Source organism: Falco naumanni, chromosome 8, assembly GCF_017639655.2.
Source record: "Falco naumanni isolate bFalNau1 chromosome 8, bFalNau1.pat, whole genome shotgun sequence".
NCBI lineage: Eukaryota > Metazoa > Chordata > Aves > Falconiformes > Falconidae > Falco > Falco naumanni.
This window is the reverse complement of record NC_054061.1, coordinates 3,411,403-3,437,327: the sequence shown is the minus strand read 5'-3', so window position 1 is coordinate 3,437,327 and position 25,925 is coordinate 3,411,403. Positions and strand designations below refer to the sequence as shown.

At 45.6% G+C, this 25,925-nt stretch overlaps 1 protein-coding gene across 1 annotated transcript; it reads right to left on the bottom strand.

Annotated features, from left to right (window-relative positions):
* Positions 1-16,855: 16,855 nt before the first annotated feature.
* On the bottom strand, positions 16,856-25,211 carry UBE2B (ubiquitin conjugating enzyme E2 B). The gene is made up of 6 exons (XM_040604402.1): positions 25,056-25,211; positions 21,485-21,565; positions 20,734-20,759; positions 19,592-19,681; positions 18,230-18,318; positions 16,856-17,423 (listed from the first exon to the last, which is right to left on the bottom strand). Exons 1-6 carry the CDS (start codon positions 25,097-25,099, stop codon positions 17,295-17,297), a joined length of 459 nt encoding a protein of 152 aa, XP_040460336.1. The 5' UTR covers positions 25,100-25,211; the 3' UTR covers positions 16,856-17,294.
* Positions 25,212-25,925: the final 714 nt, after the last annotated feature.

The window sequence follows — 25,925 nt, the reverse complement described above, 5'->3', positions numbered from 1 at the left end:
CGCCAACGCCACCCAAAGCTGAGCAGTGTCTCCAAACCTGACGAAATGGAAGAAACAGTATCGTGCCGTAAATCCAGCAGGAAGAATCGCATCTGATAGACAGTCCTATCATGTTTTCAAGCTTCTTCACGTTTTCTGGAGCAATTCCAGCATAAGATTGACAAAACTAATTTACAAAGTAAACCACTTTTTCTCCTCCCTTCAGAGGACACTTGAGAAAGGTTTGTTTCGCTGCTTTTGTCCCTGCCCACTACTCGCTACAGGCTGTGAACAGATCCTTTTCCCTTGGCGTATCTCCTGGCACACCCAGAAGTAGAGGGTGTTTCTCAAGAGGGAAAAAAAAAAATACTTAAGAGTCATGCTTACTCATTAGAAGACCAACCTCTTGGGAAAGCATCGCCTTGCTTTGCCGTATTTAAAGCAGGATACTTGCAGATCTCTAATTGGTATTCTGTTGACTCAGTATTTTTCTTGTCTGTTCACACCCATCACTGGGTAATGGAAATTTGATTACTGATGGTTTGCACCGCAAGAAAATAAGTTTAATGCTTTTAAATGGTATGCTTACATGGAGTCTGTCCACACCACTTTTTTCATTATCTAGCTTAAAGTAATTAATTATTATTAAGCTTTGTGTGCTGACTTTGGGCAACCACTTTGAGTAGAAGAGAATTCTGGACAGTGAAAGCCACATTTCAGATCTGGTCTCTAGGGTTTATTTCGCCAGATTTTTGCATGCTTGGCTGATCAAGTCTGCAGTATGAAAACCCAAGGGCAATACAGAAAGTTTAGCTTTAGACTGGTTTTTTAAAAATAAAATAAATCTAATACTCTAAAATTTACCCCCAGGGTTGCAAAGAAGAAAGCACTTTACTTGTACTGGATGTTTAATAATTAGCAATGAAGAGCAACTGTAGAATCATTCCAGCAGCAGTGGTTAAATATCCTGTACGAGGGAAACGTAATGAAAAGACTGCAACAATATAGGTACCTCCCTAAATATACTTCCTTCACAGGGCAGAGTCACCAGGCCAAAGACAAAAGAAAAAACACAAGGCAGCCAAAAACAAAGCGAGCTGGTCAGCGTGCGTGGAGGCGTTGGGGAGCAGGGTCACCTGCCCAGCCGTTCTCCAGCCTAGGGGTGTAAATCCCACTGTAAACCCTGGAGGGTAAAGGAAAACCATCCTGTCGCTGAATATAAGCTGCAAGCCAGCTTTTCCAGATAACTCTGTATTGGTGACTTACTGATGTGTGACAGGCTTGACATAAAGCGTAATCACAGCTGCGCTTTGCTTCCTCGGCCCCTACGCGAGGAAGAAAAGGTCGGCTTGGTGTTTCATTTGTGGCTGTAGGAGACATAGACCGTGCTGGATGGAAGAGCTGTCTTTGTCTCCCGTCCACGGTTTTACTCAAGGTCATTTTGCTGTTTCATGGCAGACACAACGCTGCTGATAAAGTGTCTTCGTAACAGGCACAAAAAGCCCTGCCTGGGACTAATCCCCAGGGAGAAGGCGGCAGCAGCTTGTCCTTCAGCAGGTAGAGGCAAGAAGTCACAGAACTGTGTGTCTGGAAATCGTGGAGCCACGGTCACCTGCCTTCTTCATGTGAGGGGTCTGTGCTAGACAGGACAAGCCGTGAGGCTGCGGGATGGCCCTGGCTCCCGATGGATGCGCGGAGGTCAGCGTCCTGGCTCCTGCACCCCAGGCAGATCTCCCACCCAAGATGCCTGCACTGTCTGACAAAGCCACTGACGGCTCAGGCCGGGGCGTGCCCTGGGCAGCGTTCCCCGAGCCCACAGCAGCACGCCAGGAGGCAGGCACTGCACCCGCTAGCAGCCACTAGGTCTTACACGACGTTCATCTGTTGGAAACCAAAGGGATGCTCTCCACCTGGCTTCACACCGTTACCTGTTGTACCTGCTCTGGTCCCCATACCTACTACCAGCAACGTCTGGCCAGTGCGAAACCCCAGGCAAAGGGGTTTTGGTAGAGTTTAGAAGCTGTGAACTGGGGCCAGTATTTTATTTGCATATGCTCATGCACAAGAAGAAACACAAGAACTGCACATCACATCATGGTTCCTCCAGCAGCTCTACAGTCCATGAGCACCAAGACGCTGTTCTCAGCAAGCAGAAAATCCTCGTCACAGTGACACTCAAAATGTGGTTTGTTTTTTTTTTATTTAGTATTTAAAAACCACTTATCCTTTTATGCAGGTTAGTACCCCCAAAACACCTCCAATCAATACTGGAGGGCTTACGACCTACATAAAACCGAGAAGCTGCTGTGAGCAGGTCTGCACGGGCTCTGCTGTCACTGCTCGGGAATGAGACTCTGCATTCCAGCTGCTATAAGGCTGCTGGATACTCAAAACCACCCTCACTTGAGCTCCACACTTGAGAGTACTTCAGTTTATAGTTTAACCCTTGAGGAATAATGCTTGAACCAGCGCACCATGCACAGGGCTCTCGGAAGAATGGCTGAAAGGATCACAAGGCATTTACTCACCCACCGGCTGAGCGTACACACAGATTTAAGTGGCGTATGAAATATCTCCAGGCAATTCCAAGCCCTTCAGAACCCACACCATCGCTCAGCTTCTGCTTTAGTTGTGTCACACGCCTTCTGGGCTCCCTGGTCACAGGTTGCGTTATGATTCCTGCCCACAACGTGTTTGTACCACTCCTCCCATCGCCAGATATGTCCCCTCTTCACTGCACTTACACATCTGCCTTTCCTCCTCCCTGCCGGCGGGTCTCCACCACGGTCAGTCACATGCAGAGACCCGACTGCCACCCGGCTCAGCATCCTCGCCTCCTTCCAGCAGCTCCTTGCGGTAAATGACACTGGGGCGCACCCCTCGCAACTCTTTAAGCTCAGGCCTGAAGCAGGCAACAAAAATTTTGAAACAAACCTCTGATTCTTGATACAGCGAGGCATTAAATAATACAACGGCTTCATGAATTCAGGCAGAATTCATTACTTTGATGCAGTTGAAATGTTCTAAACCTTCACTTTATATTTCCACCCCTTGATGCCATAGGAGGCTGATCACTCTCCAAGGGTTTTGCTACAGAAGAAACTTGTATTGCTGCAGAACTTAACGCACATCCATAAACCAATACAGTCTGACTGGGGCGAGGACTGGTGGACACTGATTTCCATATAAAGTAGCTTATTACGGGTTAGTCAAATGCGTTCCCAACCAAACCAGGGAAAATTGGTATTACTCGTATTGATTTAAATTTAGAGACTGGTTGTAGTGAGGCAGCTTCCTCTTGGAGATGGTCTCCGTGGTGTGTCGGTGCACAGCACAGGGAGGTGCCACGTGGGGAGCTCCGTCTCCAGCTGCACAGAAATTCCCTGCCGTCCCTGCAGCACCTCGCCTCGCGTGCAGAATGCTGGTCCTCTTCCTGGTACGTGGCTGCATAGCTGGCGTGGATGTGCTCAGGCTGTACCCCAACATCTGCCTTTACAAAACCATGACGGTTTTACCTTTGCCCTATACACCTCTCCTTGACTTCTGACGGGACGTGGCATTGGTAGGAAAAAAGACTGTACAGAATGGTGTTCAGCTGTTACATGGATGGAGTAGATAAGCAGCTGCTCTTCTGCTAACTTCAGTGATTTTTTTCATTAATTAACTTCTAGCAGATTCAGAATCCTTCAGATTCAAAGAAAAAAGTCATGTTCAAAGCTCAAGGTACCGCAAAAAGCAGGAGGTCTATGCTTTTATAAAATCACACAGCGTACAAATGACTTTGCTTCAGCAAAAAAACCTGAGCTGTGATTTTCTATTACCTTTTGCTATAGGAACACCACCTAGGATCTAGGTAGTGGCTAACACAAAGAACGGGTGAGGAGGTCCCAGTTTGACTGTGTTTTCCTGGTTATTTCAGGGACTTGCTGCGTAACAATGGGAGAAGAACCCGCTCTGTTCCCTGCGCTTGTTTCCAGTCTCTGCGCTATGATTAACAGTAAGTACTTCCCAGCTCTTCTCTGAAGCTCTCTGCAAAGTTTTCAGACAGCAGAAGTCACAGAATTATATACAATACCATAATTATGCATGCATATGCCGATGCGTTTTTATTAATTGAGTAGCCAACCAGAAAAAATTCAGTCCTAATAATAAGTGCCGATACATTTAGGTAATGTATTAGCTAGGACTGACTTGAAAATACATCTCAGAAAGGTGCTGTCACCTGGTGTTGACACCTGCAGAGAAGACATATGCACGAAGTAGAGAAACTGGGAGGACGGATCCATCAAGGCAAGACGCGAGGAAGCCCTCTCCCGCAGGACCAGAGTGGGAACAAATGGAAATAGTTATTCTGGCGAGTAAGTAACCGAAACTCCTGTTACAAGGGCTGTTTTAGCCATAAGCTAGTGAAGAGATGAAAAACTGCCATCAGAATGAAAAGTGCTAGAAGCAGCAGAAACGCATGCAACAGAAAGGTTAGCAATTGGGTAGGAAAAGGGAGAAAAAAACCCTGCAGAATCTTCACTCTCAGCAAAAAATTCAGGAAAAATGCAGCAGGCTCTGTTTAAAGAAATCGTTTACAGTGATTTTCTTTACTCCCAAGTTATAGCGTGCATGTTCTCATTCCAGCTGAATAAGGCAGCCTTTTTGCTGATGCAGAACACATCTTACTAGTTCATTCTCAGTACAATGCACAGAGAATTAGGTGCACAATTCCTGGTAACAAGAATGGAGATTGCGCACGTCTCCTTCCTTCCTGCGCATCGCGGAATAAATAACCAGGGGTGCAGGGCAGAGAATGCCAGACACATAACTCTTGCTTCGGTTATCAGGAGTCGGAGGGCTACAGTTAAAATCTATCCTAAAACAGAGGAAATATTTCTCTGCTATAGCAATTCCTCCTATCTACCATTTACAAGACCAATGACCAGCCTCAATATGCAGCAGCTGAATACAAATCAGGCAGCTCTGCGCTGTGCCAAACCGTCAAAAATAACTGCCTGAATTATACCTTCTCGGGAAATAATGTAAACATCAGCACAATCACATGTCTTGCTTCCAGTATAATCTCAATTAGGGCACAATTCAACTCTGACGGGCTTTTGTAAATATGTGACTGACCTTTTTAAGCATGTGATACGGGCTTTGGTGAGGCAGCGCTGGCTTCGGTATCTGCCTGATCCGCCGAGGTGATGAGCTCCTTCCGCGCTCATTGATCCCATCAGGATTTAAGGGCAGGCAGGCTCTTGGAGCTGGGCCCTAAGCACTCAATTCAGCATCTATGAAACAAACCTGACATTCATCCCCGACTCTGATGGACACGTGGGTCTAAGCCAGAGCAGTAGCAGAGCTACATTCAGTCACTTCGGGAGAGAAAGGTGGTTTTTTCTTGTGGCAGAAAGGCAGCAAATATCTTACTGAGAAAATATTTTATGACAAAACTTTCAACCTACTTGTAGGATTATAATGCTTGTTGTTTCATAGCTTCTTCTAACTAGATTTTTTTTCTTTTATCAGGAAAATAGGGTATGTCCCTCCAACTGAACTGAACGTGCTGGACCCTTCTCCAGCACTGGGGTGGCTATCGTCCTTATTATTAAAGCCTTCCCCTCTCTGGAGCAGAGAGGCATGTCCAAACCAGGTACTGAAAATGGCCCAAACTAACTCTTAAGCCCTGTCTAGGTCAGGAATGGTCTGGGAAAGTGCAGAGCCCAGCTGAAGGCATGCTAGGGACCCGCCAGGCGCGGGAAGCACGGGCGCTGGCGCGGCTCCCTGTCCTGCCACAGCTGCAGCCGCCGCACGGGAGGCTCCTGGAAGAGCGACCACCTCCCAGCAGCATCCTCCCACTGCCCACCACCACAGCCCCTCTGCCTTGGGCAGACAGCTTCTTGGGTGCACACACCAGTACATATTCAACTATTAATTATGTCGTTGAGCCCTATATCAAGATGCAGTCCCAGAGGGCTGGTTCTGTGCCAGCTGCCGCAGGCAGGTTCATCACACAGCCATCTTTCAGCTACAGCCTGTGGACTCAGTTTGCGGAGATCTCCAAGTCATGAGAGTGGCAGTCTGGGAGTCCCCTTTTTTGAAGAAATAGGTAAAACTGACACCGTTTTACCAAATAACCGAAACAAACACAATCTCTTTGTTTTTAATTCAAGCTGATGGCCATGAGTTAGATGCAACTGGATTTTGTAATCATCAATGTCTCTTATGAAGAGGATGTTACCATATTTAAGTCCTATAACTCTAGTTTCCAGAATTGTTCGGCAAGAGATAGAATCTTCCAGTAAATAAACTGGACCAAATAAATTCCTGAATTCTATCCTATGATAATGAGGGGAGACTGCTCTTGGCATAAAGGATACACAGCATCATTTCATTCTCTCTCTGTAAAAACAAAACACACTCACCAAGGAACGGAAAGATAAAATCCAGCAGTGTCTATGTTGCTAAAATGTGCTGTATTCCAGGCTGTCATCATAAGCTGCTCCTGTGGCAAGTCCACGTGTTGGTACAACCAGGGCACTCAGACTGTGCCGGCTACAAACTGGGTTTTGCTGGCAGCTGAGGAGGAATCGTTTTCACAGCAAACCAAAGGGTGACCCTGCCTGGAGTTCCTGTCTCCCAGCTCCTTCGGGCATCTGGAAACAGCAGATCATCAGCTCACCTCCCCGGAGCTCATCACACGCTCCCTTGCTTCACCGCCTGCCTGTGGGCTGGAGCTGACACCGTGACTCAGATCTCCCCAGCCAGATTCCCGGCGCAGGGAGATCCCCTACATTATATGGCACCGTGGAGCTATTAAGCTACTTAGGTTTGTATCACCTAAGCTGCTTAAGTTTCTATCGCCAGAAGTGATATGCTGTTGAAGAACCTGACATCTGAAGCAATGTAATTACAATTTAAGGTCTCAGAGCTCCAAACCACTTCAGTTAACAGGGAGGGTCTGCGTTGTTTTGACAACACCACTGAGTGAAAATAGTGTCAAAATCCCAGAAAAATGTCGTGCACAAACCCAATGACAAACAAAAAGCTGTGACCATCTAGGACTGCAGTATTTCACTGATCCTCCTGCAAAACTCCCTGCAACCTAAGCTACCGGGCATCAGTCTCTTTCCATTACACCCAGCCCACTGCTCAACAAAAATATTATTTACACTGTAAAGCAAAATGTTCTGTTATGCTTCGAGTAAGAAGCACCCTGATGAAGAAAGATGCTTCTCATTGTAATAGACTGTTAATTTTCAGACTTTATTATAATTGCTGAAACGACTGTAACTTCAACACCAATCTAATCCAGCGTTCAGACTCCTGTAATGGTATTACTCATGTATTCATCAAAGCACCAGATTGTTTGCACTAGAAATCTCCAGATAACCTGCTTGCTCAGTGACGTAGAGATTATCTGTCAGGCCCTAATATTTCATTTCCTGAATAAATGTTTCATAGACTCCATAGTCTGAATGGAAAAAGAGTAAAATCTTTTGATCATTCGTTTGAAATATTTTTCTCTGTCCTTTAAAAATGGATGCAAAACAGCATGTAGTCAGCAGTAAGACAATTAAGTTGGATGAACTGATATACAGAGATTTAATGACATCATGCATTCTTTAAAGTGATGTAAAACCAAAGAGTCTCTCTCTTCTTCTGCATACACTTGACTATTTTGCCAGGTTTAGGGACCAAATGTCCCTGAAGATGCTGCCCAAGCTTTCCGTTTGAGCTGAGCGTTCATAGCCAGCCTTGATGCCACAGCCAGCTGGCATGTACCGTGCGCTCCCTTGAGATCCACAGCAGGCTTGAAGATTTGTACCAGTACGAGCCCCGCATTTCCCCAACTAATATTGCCATGAGTCCTGCCCTGCCTATACCCAATTCACAAACAAGAAGTCTTGGGATTGACCCAGAGGATTTCTTTCTCCTAAAATAAAATTGTTAGAAAAATCTGTATTTGTTAGTTTAACCCATACAGGAATGCCTGTGACATCAGTACCTACAAAACGGCCAGGAAGGCATAATTACAAGAGCTGTGAGTCCATCGCTCTTAAGTGGATGTGCATCAGCAGAGCTGGGGAGCCGGCGTGAGAGCTAGGCTGCTCCTCGTGTTGGCCCTCCATAGCTCTTACCTGCTTGGAAAGCAAGCAGCGGTTTGCGGGAAAGAACAAAGCCAAGCAGCAATTTAACTGCTAGTACTTCAGAATGCTTTGAAGAATCCTTTTAGCAAAACAGAACTCCAGAAAAATAGAGGTGGAGATCACCCGGTCAATGAAAATGGTGTTGTGTGACCTGGTTTTGGAGCCGAAACACACACTGAGGACAATTCAACTTCTTATTTCAGGTGTGCATAACTCTGTAATCGTGGGGTTTTAATGAAATGTATAAATTGCCAGACTTATCTATTTATTTTTTAAGATGTTTGACAGTTGATTAGCAATAGTGAAACTGCTAGCTTTCTTGGCAAAATAACAAAATTATCATCTTGTTATTTCCTTTTCTTCTGTGCTTGACTCTGTTCCCTGTCATCACCTGCCTTACCCCTGGGCTGAATGCCCTCTGGAATAACGACAGCGCGCGCTGGTTCTGCTTGTGCAGAGCCCGGGGCGTGTAGGCTCCTGGCCACGACCAGGAGTCTGAGACATTACAATAATTCAAATACCAATATGCCAACAGAATCCGATGTCATATGGAGAACTCGTTTCCACTCCGCTTTAAAACACCAATAAATAAGAATCTTACTTGGGGTGTTGCTTATTTTGTTATGTATTTTTATCAAGGGAGCCAGCTGCAACAAGTAGAACCCTGAGCTGGTTAAAGCTTATTTCAAGTTAATTTAAAATAATGCGCACTCTCTCTAGACTCATACAACTTTACAAAGAAAATGGCAAGCAGTCCAGAACATTCAAAGCATAACGACATTCAGATGTGTCTAGACATAAATAGCAACTTCTAAACCAAGAATTTGCCTCTGGAGTCTTTTCAGTAGGCCCTCAAATAGAAAATATTTAAAGGGAGACCATGATAGTATAATTTCTCTTTGTTTGAGGCAAGGATGGCGTGAATGTGTCATAAGGCACTAAGAAAGAACAAGAGAAATCTCAGTGAGCCAAAATGAAAGGACTTCATTATAGACAAAACCCTCACTCCATTTAAATCAATCATAAATCTGTTGACTTCAGTAGCCAAGGATTTCATGACACAGCTTCAACGAAAAAAAAAAAATATTCAGCACCATATCGTACAATTTAAGGCCTCGGTTTTCTCTTTTTCTGTGACTCTCTAAGGATCTTCACACACCAGAGCTGCAGGATGCGGCCATCTGCCCATCCCAGAGCCCGACCCGAAGCCGTGGCTGAAGCCGGGCTCACCGGGGGCTCCCAACAACCCCCTGAGCCACAGCCCAAACTTCCAGAATGGAAGATGCTTTCTAAATGTGAGTATACTTTGGGATTCCATTGTGTATTTGGAAATAATTGGAATTTCACTGCTAACAAGTTAGTGTTTTGACAAATTTACATTAAAGAGTGCCCTCAAGAGCAGCTGGCAGGCAACCCGCTGGAGGGGAGACCAACGCTACCTGCTAACAGCACCCACGCGCAGCACCACGGAGCTTGCCCCAGCAGGAGACGCGGGAGACTGAAACACTCATCCCGGCTTCCAGGGAAAGACACCAGCAGCAAGTGAAATGAGGAGAGCTCTGCCTTGGCCTCGTGGGTTATAACGCTGTAACCGCACACCCGCCCTTACCTACAAACACAGCAAGCTCGAAGCAAATGAATCGCAATGCAGATATCTGCCGTTTCACCCATTTTTTTCTTTAGGCAGAAGAGCAAGCACACAGACAAAATGGGGAACAACAAACTGAGTTCTCCAGTCTACTCCTTTTCCCACTTAATAAAGGGTACGCTTTGCTACCACTTAATTCAATGGAAAAATTCCTTTAGGTCTCCATGGGAACAGCATTGGGTCTATAATACTTAACTATAAGTACCAAATTCTATAAGCTTTGGCTGAAACTTTTTAGTGTCCTTTTAAAGATCTCTGTGGATAAAGAACTTCAGGCTCTGGAGTCAATAAAGTCAATGAAGCAGCTTTCACAGGCATCAAAAGTTCACTTTCAGACTTTTCTACAAAATAGTTACTGGAATTTGGGGAAAGCAAGCACAAAGAAAACACTGTAATAACTAACACAATGACCCTTTCAACAAGGAAAGCGAGCAGGCTTTTTAATGAAATTGGACTTAACGTACGTTTGGACCAGACAGTGAAAGGAAATCTCTCACCAGCACATCACAAGGCCAATAATGTGTAAACAGATAATAGCAAGAGCTGTGCGGTTCATAATTAATTCAGAAGAGATGGCATTTCTGCTTCTTCCCGGTTTTGGTCAGTCATTGAAGACAATTTGCCTCTCAGCCTGTGTGAAGTACCACAGTTCAGGACTAAATCCTTCAATTCCCATCACGACAGCAATAACATGAAGTAATTAAAATAACAATATTTGCATTTACTGGACATTGTACTCACGTGTGGCAGAATTCTGGACAAACCCCTGAACTCACCTGCTCTTCACACCAAATAAACTTCAGAATGAACAGAAATATAAAAAATAAGTGAAAGGTAATGGTAACAAACAATGTTATTAATAATATGATGCTGAGATGGAGCAGTTTAAAGTTTGACTCAGCTTTGAAAAGAACACGGACATGTTCACTGCTCTGTAAGCAAAGGTTTAGCTAGGATAAAAACCGATGTGGGTCTAGATGCTTGGGACAACCTTACTTTGACCAGCAGCCCCCCGATGAATACACATTTAGGTTCCCCTTTGCGCCCCAGCTGCAGGGGTGTGGGGTGCTGCGGTGCCAGGTAGAGCCTCTGCTTGGGCTGCAGTGCCCTTTCCAGCTTTGCAGCTCCCCAGCTCAGCCTATGGTATGTGTACCAAATTGGCAGCTGTCAAAATTATTCAGCTTAGAAATGAATCAGACACGGCAGTTAATGACCAAACCGAAAACGAAGGAAAGAAACACAAGATCTTTTCAGTTATCCAGGTTCAGGACCGATTACCCTCTGCTACAGGTGGGGGCTTGGGTAGGCAAAGTCTACCCACGTTCAGTGCTAACGGCCTCTGTGCCGAGGTCTCTGCGAAATCAGCCAGCGCCATCATACCAGAATAATGCCCTTAAGACTGTAGTTTGACCCGGCCCTGGCACATGTTTAAAAGCAAAAAGACTGTATTTTATGACATCACTGAATTCCTGATTAAAACATTCACATACTGGGATTTTAAAACAAACTTGCATTTACTAACATTTTCACTAGCTCTGAAAAACTCACGCTACGTACTTTGACCACATCATAACGAAAAAGGCTTCATTTTGGATGCCGAACAACATACACTGTTTAGGGGTAGCATGTTTGCTTTCTGGCATGATACAGCTTTCACACAGACGAGCTCAGAAATACGACTCTGACACAAGCATTAAGAATGGATTCACAGTCACCGAGGCTGGAACGTTACCATTGGTGGGACAGTACCAAACACAGAAGATACCCTGTCTTAAAAATCTTTATTTGCAGTGCAGAAATATGGGAGAATGACAAGAAACCTTTAGGGAATATTGCAATTTCCATAGCTTGTGATGCTAATTACAGTCATTATCAAAGAGTCTAAAAAGTTCTGCATATTTTTCATTATCTGCTCGTGGTAGCTGGGATATGAGATGATCTCAAAGTGCAATAACAATGCTAAGCGGAAAAAAAAAAAAAAAAGAAATCCCAAACCCTAAACCCCGTTTATTTTCAATGCTACTACCTAATTATTTAAAGTTTCTGTAATAATCAAATCAAAAAGCCCTCTCCTCTCCTATGTACATACACACACATAATCCAAGGTATATTATTTTCTAAAATGACATCTGTCCTTGAATGCACAGCAAAAGCAAAGCAGTGTAGGGGTTTAATGGGTTCTATTCTTCGATTCTACATATTTAATTTTTTTTTAGATTTAGCTCCTTTTCCCTTTGCCTCTTACACGATTCTTCTAATATGAAGAGACTTCTAGAGATTAACCGTGAAGAAAACTTATGTTCAGCAAAACTGTCCACACATGTACAATAACACACAATTCTTCTTTGGTCTCCTAGTTTTGGACTGGTTTTATCCCTAAAGCTTTCATGAAATAAAAAGAATGCCTCCTAAATCACTCACCACTCTGGCTACACGGTGTTCGTACAGCCCAAGGCTGGATCCAAGCAAGGCTTTACAACAATGACTGGTGCAACAGCTGAATTTACACCTTCTAAAGAGGCCAGGTGCCCTGGGAGGGATCCATGAGCCATTGCCAGCACAGGCAGCGGGATGTATACCGTGCAGGAGAGCACCTTAAATCCCGCACGCTCTGGTCTGCATGGACCAAAGCCAGTGTGCTCAAAACACAGCAGGAGGAGGCACCATCTGATTTTTCTACATTTACACAGCAGTCAGAGGCCTGAGTTTATTCCTTGCCTGAGGAATTTTGAACCCGCAGCTCTTCCCTTCCAGAATACTCCAACGCTACCGGGGACACACATGTATTCTCCGTAGTCTGTTGCAGCTCTTCCATTAGAAAGATTAATGAAATCAGGGAGAGAAGTCCAGATAATTGTTTTATCCAGTGACTTAAGTAACAAATTAAACATTGCTGGAGCTCGAGCTGCTCACAGGCAAACGCCTGCCCACTCCGGCGGAGTCTCTGGTCACACATTTCCCACTTGCAGTCCAACCAGCCTCTCACTCTTTCCTGCACTGTGAAGCCCCATCAAAAGGAGAGGTGGAGATCGCCGCCTTGCCAACTCACACATTACAGCAGATTGTCTGTTGATTACATCTTTCCTCTTCCAAAAAACAACTCTAAACAAATAAGGCATAGTATTTGACTGGGACAGCTTCCACAAACAGTAAAATGCTCAAATAAAAACACTAGGTGGGGAAGTCTGGCCAGATGAGAAGGCTCTTCCTCTCCTGATGAATTTTTATACACATCAACAGCTGTTCTCACACAGTCTTGACATGCTAAACACAAAGTATTTAACTGTCTACATTATCCTACCTATTTTATTTTGAGTTATTTTATTTTATAACCGAATTTTATTTTATAACTGAATGCCACTGTAGCTATCAGGGAATCTTCCTTTTTTCCTGTAAATTTTTTATTAGGGACCTGCTAATCTCTAAATATTTAAAGCTTTATTTGTTTGACACATTGAATTAATTGACTATTAATACAAAACCTCCCACAAAGAAGCTACAGATATACCACCTCAAGCTGTGATTCCTTCACTTCTCACAGCCTAAGGCCTCGATTCTGTAATTACACACGTTTATCTGTGTTACGGTGAAGAATCCCAACGGGACGACTCACACAAGCGAAGTTAACCACATTTCTGAAGATCCGAGTCCTGTAGTTTTGGCTTGGGACTGTATTCGGCAGAGCCATCTCCAGGGAATGCAGAGAGGAGCAGCAGCAGCAGCGCAGTGTTTGATGCTTGTGAGTAACGTTAGTGCGACACACCTGAAGGCGAGGGAGTTCTCACACTTGGAGCTCGGGCTGGAGAGCCGCCGGCACCGGCCTCCTCCCGACCTAGCCGAGCTGCGGAGCTGGACACCTCCCGATGTCCCTCTGCAAAAGCAGGTGACTGACGTGCCTACGTGGCACAAAAGCACTGGGGTAAGTGATTTTACAAAGTCTCCAAAGTGATTTTAGAGCTTTATACGGAATCCCATGGAAAAGAAGCAATTATGAGCTGTTTAGTATCAATGAACTAAAGCCCCGTGAGGAGCTATAAAACCAAAATCTGCGTACCCATCAGCACCTCCTTAATTAATCCCGCTGTCCTACCAAGCTTACTGCATTACATCTCCTAATTAATTACAAAACCAAGCATCCCGGCGCAGTACTTAAGAAATTAACTGCACTGCAAAGGTTCTTGTGACGGTGCTCGTGTGAGCCTGGGCATTTTTGTTCTGGAATTTCACGGGACTCCCTGGCTTTGTGGCATGCGGAGGGATCGGGCAGCACCTGCTGTCACCCGCGGGCCCCACCGGCTGCTCCCTTCCCAGGACACCGAGCGGCGCGCTGGGGGCACGGTCCCCCCTGCTGCAGGCGGGGGGTCACCCCCACCCGCGGCCCTTCCCGGGGGGTCTCCGGGGGCAGCGGAGGCGGCCGCGCTGCGCCCCCGCCAGCAGCGCCGGGCGGGCAATGGCTCATCGCCCAGGGGCCTCCCCGGGCCGCGCTCCGCCCGCAGCCGCCTCCGGCCCCGGCCCGCTGGCAGGCCCGGGGCGGGGGCACGAAGCGGCGCACGGCCCCGCACCCCTCGGCCCGGGGGGGGAGCGCGGCGGCACTGGGGGGGAGCGCGGCGGCCCGGGGGGGGGGGGGCGGCCCACAGCTCCCTCAGCGCCTGCGCGGCCCCGCCCGCGCTCCGCCGGGGCAGACGAGCCGTGGGGCAGAGCGGCCCGGCCCGGGGACGGCGCCGCTGCCGGGGGGGGGGCCCGGCTCGGCCCTCGGCGAAAGACCCGTCCCCCGGGGAGCCCCGCGGCCTCTGCCGCTAAATATCAGCCCCGTGCCCCCGGCCGCTGCGTCAGTTCGTGGCGAGGCGGGCAGCGAGCTGCCTCCCACCGCGGGAGAGCGGGAGGCGCCGCACCCCCTCCGCCGGCGGTGGGAATAACCCAGCGGGTGGTCGGCACCGGCAGGCTGCCGGGGGAGCCCCGCTGCGGGCGGCACAGGCTCGCTCCCGGGGTACCCCGGTGCGGGATGGCGAGCTGGCCTTCCCGAGCAGCGCCAGCAGCGGGAGCGACGTGATGGCAGCTCCTGTTAGTCAGGCTTCGCGGTAAATTAATTACACCATCATCAACGGGCTCGTTTTGCTTGGTAATCCAATTGTGGCTACCAACGGATTTTAAGCTCTACCCTGTGATGATTTTTAACGCGTGCTTTGGGAGGGCTCGCGAGTCGCCAGTCCTCGTCCACCCCAGCAGCCCTCGGAGGATGCCATGTGTCCTGTGCTCTGAAACTCCCCCCTCAGCCGCCGGCTCCTCTAGGCAGGTCATTGAAAACCTGGGTTTCGCCATCCCGATGTTCACATCCACATTCCGCAGCTCACACAGCAAAATCCCGTCAAACAAGGCCACGTCCCTGCCCAGCACAGGCTGGGAATACAGCGAGGACCCTGCCTGGGGGACAGCAGGGCATTTCCCACCTGAAGTTTACCAACTGCAGGCTCCAAGCGCTGCCCTTACCGCTTCAGACGCACACCTGGACCGTGTCTGTGGGTCCCTGCCCAGGCACGGGCACTGTGAGTTTGCGGTGCTGATCGCTAATTAAACCTCCTTCTGCTCCGATCAGGTTTCTCAGACACATGCTGCCTCCATCCCAGATGCACAGGAACATGTTCTGAGCTTCACCAATCTGTAACTAGGCTAAACTGCCTGTTCAGGAGCAATCAAATTAACGTGGACTCCGATGAATGGCAAACATCACCTCACGCCCATATGTCAAATGAACAAAAATACTGAAACAGGAGGTAAAATTTTTTTTAAATGTTAAAAAGTTTAGAGTAATTCTTAGAAGCAGGAAACTTCTGTATTCTGTGAACCAAAATATCTGCACTGATGCTGCTTTACCACCACTTTGCTAGAGTTACTGTAATTTCACCAGTCAAGAGGCAAACTGGATCCTTTGGGGTTTCTGTTAATAATCAGATGCAGACTGAAGAATTTTTAAACACAAATTCACTGACTCAAGGAAAGCAAACTGACTTTTCAAGACTGTGGTTTAGTATTACTTAGCACTAGTTTCAGAGCCTTTGCACACTAATTAAATTTTCCTAACAGTTCTTATCTAAGGTAAACTAGTTTTGTTTCACAAGCTACTAACACACAGCAGTTTAACTAGTACTCTGCTGTTTCAAAACTTAGTAGTGCTGCTCCTATAAATTAAAGAATAATTTTGCAAGCAGGTGTGAGAGAGACTTAACTTTTAGTAATGACTACTGCAAATAAACATTTTCTCTTCTAGCTGAAATAAACTTCCACTGATTTTCAGGCAACGCTGAGCTGTATTTTGGTACAGGGATTGGGGTTTTAATACATATGTAATGCTGGTTGGAATTACGACAAAGGGATTACAATTCTGCTGCTGGGAGGAAAAGGAGAAAAAAAAAAAAAAAAAAGGGCTTAAATCTTTACTCTAGTTATCCAGCCTGGTTTACAGAATACAGTAAGAAATTCCCACATCAACACTTACAGAAACAAGACCAAACTTCTTTAAAACTGGCAATTTAAGAGTATGTGGAACTGTTGTGAACAGACACAAGACCTGACCACGTGGTGCACAGAGCCAAGTTTGCTGCCATTGGTTATTAATTCTTTCCCTACCCCCAAGGGAAACTAATGGGACACCTCTTTAATTATTAGAAGATATTAAAAACTATATTACAGTATCAGTATGTGAATATAGGACAGATTTAGATGACAGCATTTCACAACTTGGTAAAATACAATCTCCCTAAAAAAATAAGTTATCAGAATACATCATCATTAAGCCTGGTCACCCAGGTCCCGTTTGCAACTCTGTCGCTGGTTTAAAGTGGGACTTTTAGCAAAATCGTTACATCTGTTTCCCCATTTGTAAGTTGGCAGCTACCAATACTTCTCTTCCTCATACAACTGAGGACACAAAGAATCAAGTTAAGCCCTGGTGCAGAAGCAAATATCCAGTAAAGACAACTACATCATAGGTTAACTTCTGTTTGTAAAGTGCATGGTATCATCAGCATGTACCAAGAGGAAAAATGGAGTAAAAATGAGCCCTTTGAAAGAGATACAGAGTGAAAGCAGAATGTCTTGCACTAAGGTTATGTATTTAACAGTTTTACATGAAATATTTATATATAAAAACTTTGTTAAGTGCTTTTCTCCAATTTAAAAATCTAAAGAATTCAAAAATAAGGCATTCAATATTTGAAAAAGTACAGATTTACAAAATGTGTATATTCTGTCATGAAAACTCCACACCAACATTATACACTTGGGAAAAAAATACAAACAGGATATATTACAAATTTATGTAGCAATAACTTAGTTCATACCATGCAATAAAAAGTACGTTAATCGAGATACACAAGCTTTTAAGTTTCCTAAACTGGAGGGCTTAATTTTGTTTGCAAGTGAGTTTTTATGCAAATTCTTAGAACTGTGGCACTTGAAATTTCTGGTAGCCTTTCTATTGAGAGTTAAATTGTACGTCATGATTATGAGGATGGAGAGTAACAAAGCAGCTGTTACGAATCATTCCAACTTTGTTCAACAATAGCTGAAACTCTTTTCTCATATTCACGTTTGTTCTCTTGATAAAGTTGTGCCGCCTGACTGTTTGCTGGACTGTTTGGATTAGGTTCATCAAGCAGAGACTGCAAAAAGGGGAAAACAAAACATGAGACAAACCAACACCTTTTAAATCATGGAAAAATCAACTTACAACTTACAAATACTGTGTTTCAGGAGGCATACATGACTCAGAAGAGCCCAACTGAAAAAAACCAACAGTTAAACTCATGGTTAGGCACCCATAATTACACCACTGAACCTCAAATTATACACTGTGAAGCAGTAGCACTGCATACACTTTGAGGTTCTCAAACCTCACAGGTACACCGTCATTTGTACCAGTTAGCAGCATGATGGTAATTGATTATTTGGCAATTACACTACTATTGTCATTCAGGACTGAAGAGGGGCTTAAGATGCCTCCTACAGAACTTCACTATAGACAAATAAAAACAATCACACAGGAGAAAAGAAAATATGCATTTTTGCTGAGCCACACCATTTTTACTTATTCCAAGTAAATTAGGTTTTAGCAGTACTGTCTCCCCGAGGACTTCAGTGGGCAAGGCTTCAGGATAAAGGTTAGTGTTTCAAACACTAGGCAAATTTCTACCATCTGATGTCCTGTCTTGACTAAAGAGTTAAAAAGGAATCCAAACCAGTAACTTTTCCTGCAAGAAATACCTAACAGCAGTTTTGTAGCTCAAAATTAGTCATTACATCAGACAACACCTTAGCCTTTATTTGATCTGAAAAATTACTGCTTAGCTCACAAGTATTTGAAGTCCCCTTTGATACAGATACCTGGTTAGCCCCATCACCGAGCTGTGTATTCTGGAAGAGAGACTAACAACAACAGAATTATTTGCTAAAAGAGATGTGAAGTTACCTGAATTGAAGTTAAAATAGATGAAACATCGTATGTTGGACTCCAGCGATTCTGAAGAATATCTAAACATATGCTACCATCCGCATAAACTGCAAATACAACAGATATTTGGAAACAATCAGATTTATTTTATAGTTTGTTCATTACATACTGTTCAAGGCAGATTTACCATTCCAATTCAGTCTATGCTTAAATTAATGCTTTAGGGAAGGAGACAGCAGTTATGCTTCACAATCTTCTGTCGTATGACACCTTGTATTTTGAAGATGTATTACTGCAAGTAACAACACTTAAGAGAAAAAGGAGGAAGGTCTAGTGATGATGGCATTAGCACAGGAACTGGTAGACTTGATTCTTGCTCCTCTTGTGTGACTGGCCCCTATGCACACAGTGGAGAGCATGCTCCCAGAGAGCAGCGAGATATTTACTGCGGGAGCAGAATCCACTGTGCCAGCTGAGGATCTCACAGCTATCACGCACTCCACAGCAGGAGTTCTTGCCCTCTTTTCACATACTCTATGCTCACTATGAGACACACCAAGACAGGTAAGAAAAAATACTGGAAAGTGTGCTTGAAACACTGCTTCTGTCTGGATACCTACCAGCTGTCTTAATATAGCCTGTGTGAAACAAACTCACCACTCAAACTCCGAAACCCTTGTCTTCAGGCTTGTTTGTGCCAATAAACCCCAACAGATTACTAGCAGAGGCACACTGCCCTGCACATTATGTAACATATTGCTACAGAGGGGCTTGGAAAAGCAAAAGGCATGGTTTGTGTTTTCTGCATGCAAGAATAACTGAATAAAACCTATCAAGTGCTGGAGCAGGAACCGCAGCACTTTCTCATCACTGGGCTGGGGTCAGCCCTCCTCGCACTTCCCTACGGCTGTGCATTCTCACCTTCTTCCTTGTGCTAGCACAGGCTGGTACAGGGAACCAAATGAAGGCATGGACTTGGCTGAAATCTCATCTGACAGAAATAAATAACATCTGGCTTGATCACTTCCCTGCTCCGATTCACAATGTGGCTGCGCATACACAATTGCTGTTAAATGGAAGAGGGCAGGAATCTGCAACCAGAATTGCCTCTTTAAGCCAACCTAAGTGCAGCTGCTGCTGAAAATGCTCACAGGCTTTGCTACCGAGGCTATCTATTGATTAGAAAGAGACAGATAGCTGCTTCCTAATAGCATCATAATTCTTAATTTTTCATCAAGCAGTTGCTGTCCCAGACATCTACTTAGGAGGCAGCAATGAAGAGAGATTGAGAGCTGTTAAGCATTCTGGAGCTTCACAGAACACATGACCACACCACAGTATTTAATGGGTATTATGGCTAAATCAAAATGATTTACTCACCATTTGGATGGAACATTTTTGATAAAAACCTAACAGTTGGAGGCTTATTTGGATATTCTTCGGAAAATTCTATTACTAGTTTAAAAGTACCTGTCCAAACAAAAACAAATACAATCAGATTAACTGACAACAAAAGAACACCTCCAGAAATATATACAACATAGGTTAACCTATGTGCTTCGTGATCAGTATTTCTTCTCACCATTGTATAAGCTAACAACACTGAGTCTGGTTTCTTTTCATATATTTCAAGCGGTAATGGAACTACTACTTAGTGACAGTAATAAACCCAACAGCAACAGCTAGGTAGAAGCTCGGAGACTCACTGTGTACATGGCAAGGACAGCTAGATCCAGCACCAATTGTCCCACTGCCCTCCCCCTTTTCTGTGACCCAACACGATGGTTGGTGACTTTAAGGTGTTTCATTAATTTGGCACTGCGGTGCCAGCAAAGAAACACTGGAATTTCATAATCAGCAATCTCAGTCTTTGGAGTTCATGACTGATTCACTGAAAACCTTTATTATGGATCAGTGAATAATTTACTGTAACTCCTCCAACCCAACACAGAGGAAAACCCCATCTGCTGCCAATTACTGCAATAATACTATAATTATTAAACTCATTATTCCTCATATGCCTAAGGGAGGTTCATTACACACTAACTTTCATGTTTATGTACAAATTCGGTATTGCCTCCCCCTCACTGAGTTCTATATTCAGAACAAGTCAAGATTTTTCACCTGTTCTTCATTAGGAGAATGGAGATGAATCAAACATGCCACACAGATGAAACCAGCAAAGCACACTGTCTTGCTGAGCTTAGCTATGGAGATGTGAAAACACATCTGGCACCATTAGACCAACTTCCCCCATTAAAAGCTCTAGTGTATATGTATAAACAAGTCTTGATATAAGCATTGCTTTGCAGCTTTCTAACCAACCACCAACCACTATGACAAGACACTGCGTACATCAATAGACGTATTTTTATAGCCAACAAGACCTTACTCCTTCACTTGCTTGCTTGGTTTGTTCCAAATTATATACAGATAACATCTATTATTTTTTCAAAACAGAACGATGTTAATACTGGCAACATTTGTAAGAGTGACAGAGAATATAAAAGTTAGCGGCTTACCATCCTCAAAAGGCGTCCCTTCTGGCCTGAAAGGTTTTAAAAATAAACTCCAGTTAAAAACGATCACTACCTACTTCTAAACAAGCACAATACATTTAGATCTTCTTCCTCATCCTCCCCAAGACACAAGCAGAGGCGATAATTTAAATATTTAGGCAAGTATCCAGAGGCAACCTCCGAGAGCTTTGTTGTGCCTAGGACACTTTCCCATAGTCAATCTGCTAGTCAAGATACCTACTTTATCATCATCTCAAATGATACATACACCATTATGCGACTAGATTAGAATTAACGAGCAAATTACTAGCAAGCATACTTCAGTTTTACGAAAGGATACAAAGCCAGTTCCTGTTCTGTAGGACTTCTAATGTTAACTTCCTAGACAGAACCTGTACCTCGTTCCACTGGGAATCAGTCCAATCACCGCTAATACATCTGGATTTAATGGCCAAGAACATGCGGCTCTTAGGTACTTTAGAGAGGAAACCTGTTTTTTCGTAACTCCTACACAGCCTAACCTATTTATTCAGCCATTAAGCAAGCTTTATTCAACAAAAAAGATGAACAAATGTTATTTTTTTTCTTTCCTATGCATTCTACATTACCCCTGAAAACACTGCAACAGCACACTTGGTCATGTTTCTAAGTTTGCTGACTTTACGTACACAAAAGAAGAGAATAACTGTAAAAACAAAACCCAGGTTTATTTAGTCCTTTGATACAGGATTTTATAGTCATCACAAATGCTTACCCAAATATAACTGCATTCCATTGCATTATGTTGTTCTCAGATGGTGCACCACTGACACCCACAGGAGGGTCTTCTTGCAATCTAAGAATTACAAACATAGAACGACAAGCCTTACATAATTATACTTGCAGGTGGAAGTATTCAATTTAACAGTAATATCCAGATTTTGTAAATATTTTATTACTCTAAATCAGAGAATACACAAAGCATTACACACATTATCAATACTCCAAAAGACAAACCTACAAGACAACACACACCAAGATTTTCTCATGTATTATACCAACACACTACAATGGCCCAACAGGTTACATTAAGTGTGCAGGGAGCAAAGCATTAAGGGCAAGAATACTTTGAAGCACCATGTACAGCTGAGATTTACGGTACTATGTAGCGAACTATGAAAGAGCAACTGCTGCTGGCTGCCACCAATGAAGACAAGAACAAACTGCAGCCACAAACAGGAGCCAAAAACCAGCCAGTGAGACTTACACAGCACACTTGCTGGGACTAAGCACGAGTGACCGTCAGTGCAGCTTTTCGTGCATTCCCAGATCTGTGTGCATGATGTGGCTAAATTTGGTATAAGCCTATTTTGACTGGCAAGCTGATTGCTTAAAAGGGAACAAGGGGAAAATCTGTATAGTGCTTCTTCTTACCAGTTCAACAAATGTGTTTATCTCTGAAGTAATCATGGAAGCATTTTTAATTCTTTTTAGTTACTTAATCCTTAGACTAGGCAAAGGCACACTCACTGAAAACCACATAAACTTGGGCCACACAGAAATATGTATCGCAACCGGAGAACAGGACCCAGTTACTTTCCTTCTGCCCATGGTTCTGTACACCAGTGTTTCTGCTGAAGATCACATAAGACCCTGAACAATGGTCAGCAAGCCCTCATCACCTGATGAGCATTTTCCTGATCAAACCTCTTCAGTGGCAGCTCCTACCCACCTCACCTACTTGGCCTCTCGAGTTATGCAAGAATAAAGAACCTGCCCCCAGTGACTGCCCTTGCTTCAAAAGCAATTCTTCAGTGTCAACATGAGGCTTGATCACAGTACGCTTACGAATGAGTTGCTACCAAAAGCCCTGCAGACCAAGGGACAAATTCTAACTGAACATCAGCGTGTACATGGAGGTTTGTTCAGAGCTGACACTGGTATACAGCCAGTAAACTCTCCTGCATTTGCGCTGCCCAAGTCTGTGATAAACCTGCATGCATACGTGGATGCTGAGCAATGGCACTGCCCTACAGAGGCAGCCCAGGAGCAGGGCTTGCTGTTTACAGCTCAGATCCCTTCTGAACTCTGTGTTTACATCCTCGCTCTCCAAGCACACGCAGTTCAGACAGCTTAGTATCAACAGCATAAACCACCTACTATTTTGGTCAGGGAGAACAGGAACATGACTTCTTCCTACATGACAGCCAGGCTGCAGGCCAACAATAATGCCTAAGCATTCAGCCTGACAAGTGCATCTGAGAGATGGCTTTGGTTTTTAGATCAATTTAAAAGCTCATGTGCACCCTACTGTCAAAGGGTCTAACTACAGAAAGGTTGTGGCAAGGACTGGAAATTAGACCGATCCAAAAAATGCCTGGAAGTCTTAAACAGCTTGGGAAAATGCAGCATTTGTAACCCCTTTTTAAGAGGAAAAAAAACCCAAAACAAACTAACCAAAATGAAACAAAAAAAACCCCAAACAAACTAATTTTTTCTATTGGTTTAGTCAAACAAATTCAAGGAGATACAAAATCTGTTGAACTATTCTCTTTGCAATTGCTCTTGACAATCACAGCATGCAAAAGAAGTTTATATTTAACAAAGTGAATCACAGCTCACAGCACACAGTCTGCTGAGGTAGAAGTAACATAAGGCTAAACAAATATATAACAGTGGGAAAGAGAAGAATAAAAAGAACTGACATGAAGAAGTTACGTAAGTTTGGGGGTATCAAAGTTGTTGCATATTTGATACATACATTTATTACCTTGTGTTTACTTGGTTATACTTTTCCACAGCTTTAAAATCTTTACTCCACCTTAAATTTCAAAATTATTAAACCAGTTATTCTAAGATTATAAAATCATAAAACCCACATCTGACTGCAGTCTTGAAATATTACTTAGTCCCTCACCCTGAAAAAAAATCACTGGTTCACGTCATCTGTGTAACTGGATACAATAAAAAGGACTGAATATCCTGTTTTGATTTGAACAGCAATCAAGCAACACCCGCTTAGCTAACACCAACACCCGAGTACAAGAGAAGCAGGCTCCACACCTCAAACACACGCAACTGTTTGTAGATCCACAGATCAGCCTCTTACCACTGTAGTTTTACATGCAGTCACGTAAAGCAACTACAATACATGTCAACTGTTTCCTGATGTATTTTCAGGTACTGGTATAACATAGCTATGCTAAAAAAAAGAGATGCTATCAAAGCTGACTCACTTCCAACAACTTACGAGCGACTACAGTCCAGTGAAACAATATGACATATTCTAAAGCTAACAGAAGATCCCCCCACCTTCTTCCACACTCTCTTAAATGCGTCTACACGTCAGACTGGAAATAAATTATTCTAGAGCCTGTGGATCAGCCATTAATGTTTAAAAGAGCGCAACTAATAACTGCTTCTTTAGCAGTTTGTATGTATTATACAGAAGATGCCTCATGACTGAAAGCTTTAGACAGAATAGCATGTGCATAAAAACATTAAAGGGCGTTTTGTTTATTGCATACAGACAAATTAAGCGTTCGCTAATTCTTTGGGCTTCATTTTTTGAACGTCTATCCCGAATACTCATTTTCGGAGACACCGTCGACCCAACAAGCCTCCAACACACCTACATTCTGCCTGCTCGCTCCAGCAGACTGGGCCAAACCCCTTCGGTGTGCCAGAGCTCGGCTGAGGCGGGGGGCGCAGGAAGCAGGGCACAAACAGCCAGCCCCAATCCGCTCCGCACCGGCGGGCACCCCAGGGCAAGGGCACCGAAGCACCGGCCCCCAGCCCGGCCTGCCCCGCGACCCGGGCCCTCCCCAGCAGCGGCGGCTGCCCCTGCCTCAAGGCACCGCTTCAACTTCTATCCTCAGACGCCCCCAGCCGTCGGCGCAGGGGCGAGGCGGGCGGCCGGTGCCGCGGCGCCCGGCACAAACAAAGCCGGCCCTGCCCGGCGGGACCCCGCCGCTCACCCCGGCAGCCGCAGGGCTCTTCCCTCCCCCGCTGCCCCGAAGGGAAGGGCGAAGCCGCCGGCTCGGAGTGCGCCCCTGCCCGCGGCACCCCCCGGGGGAGGGGGCTCCGTGCCAGCCCCCGTCCCTCAGCACAAAGGGACGCCCCGGGAATCGCCGCCCCCCGCCACAGCTGCCCACGGCCCCCCCCTCGCCCAGGGCTGGCCCGGCCCGTGCGAGCCCGAGCCGCGGTTCCACAAACTGCCGGGTCAGGCCCGCGGCCGGGCGGCTCTGCCCGGGCAGCCGCCGCGGTGCCTCCTCCGCTGCCAGCTAGCCCGTGTCGCGTAGGGGCCCGGTGCCCGCAGGCCCTGTACCGGCGGGGGCCTCGCTCACCTCTTGAAGTCGCGCATCAGCCTGCGCCGCGCCGGAGTGGACATGATCGCCGCGGGGGGGGGAAAAAAAAAAAAAAAAAAAAAAAAAAAAAAAAGTCCGCGGCCGCGGCGCCGCCACCTCCCTCCGCGCCTGCACAAACAACCCGCAATGGCGTCTCCCTCCGCGGGGGGCGGGCCGCGCCGCTGGGCCGGCCGACGTCGCGGGCGGCAAGGGGGGGGACGAGGGGACGGCCCGGCCCGGCCCGACCCAGCCCGGCGCGGGGGTGGGCGCCTGCGCGCAGCTCCGCGCCCGCGGAGCCCCCCACCGGCGCACCGCGTTGCCTCCGCGCTTAAAGGCGTTTTGGGGGAGCCAGCGGGATCGGCCACCGCAGTGCCCGGCTCCGCCGGTCTGTCACCAGAACTGCCTCACCCCCGTGGAAGACAGATTTAATATTTTTTTTAATTACCGTTTGGGGCTTAAAGCAAGCAGATTTTAGCGACGGAGAAGCAGCAAGCTCAGCTTTTAATTTGGAGCTGCTGAAGAACCGTGAACCGGCTCAAGGAGCAGGGTGCCTGCAGCGCGGAGCATCCCAGGCCAGGGGTCTGAGGGCTGGCACAGCCTTGCGGACAAATGAGCACATGGATATTGCCAGAAATCATTTTAGGAAAAACATTCGTACCCACTGGCTTCTGCTCTGCGGGAGGGTAGCAGGGAACCAGGGAAGCGGTTTGGTTTTCTAATGCCATTACTCCAACGGGCTAGAGCAGAGCTCTTTGAAGTCATGACCTAATTCTTACATGGCGCCTCAGAAGTCAGCCCCGGAGCTTGGGTTTGTGTGGTGACATGTGCCCCCTTGCTTTTCTTTCACATGATTTTAAGGAGGTCAGAACA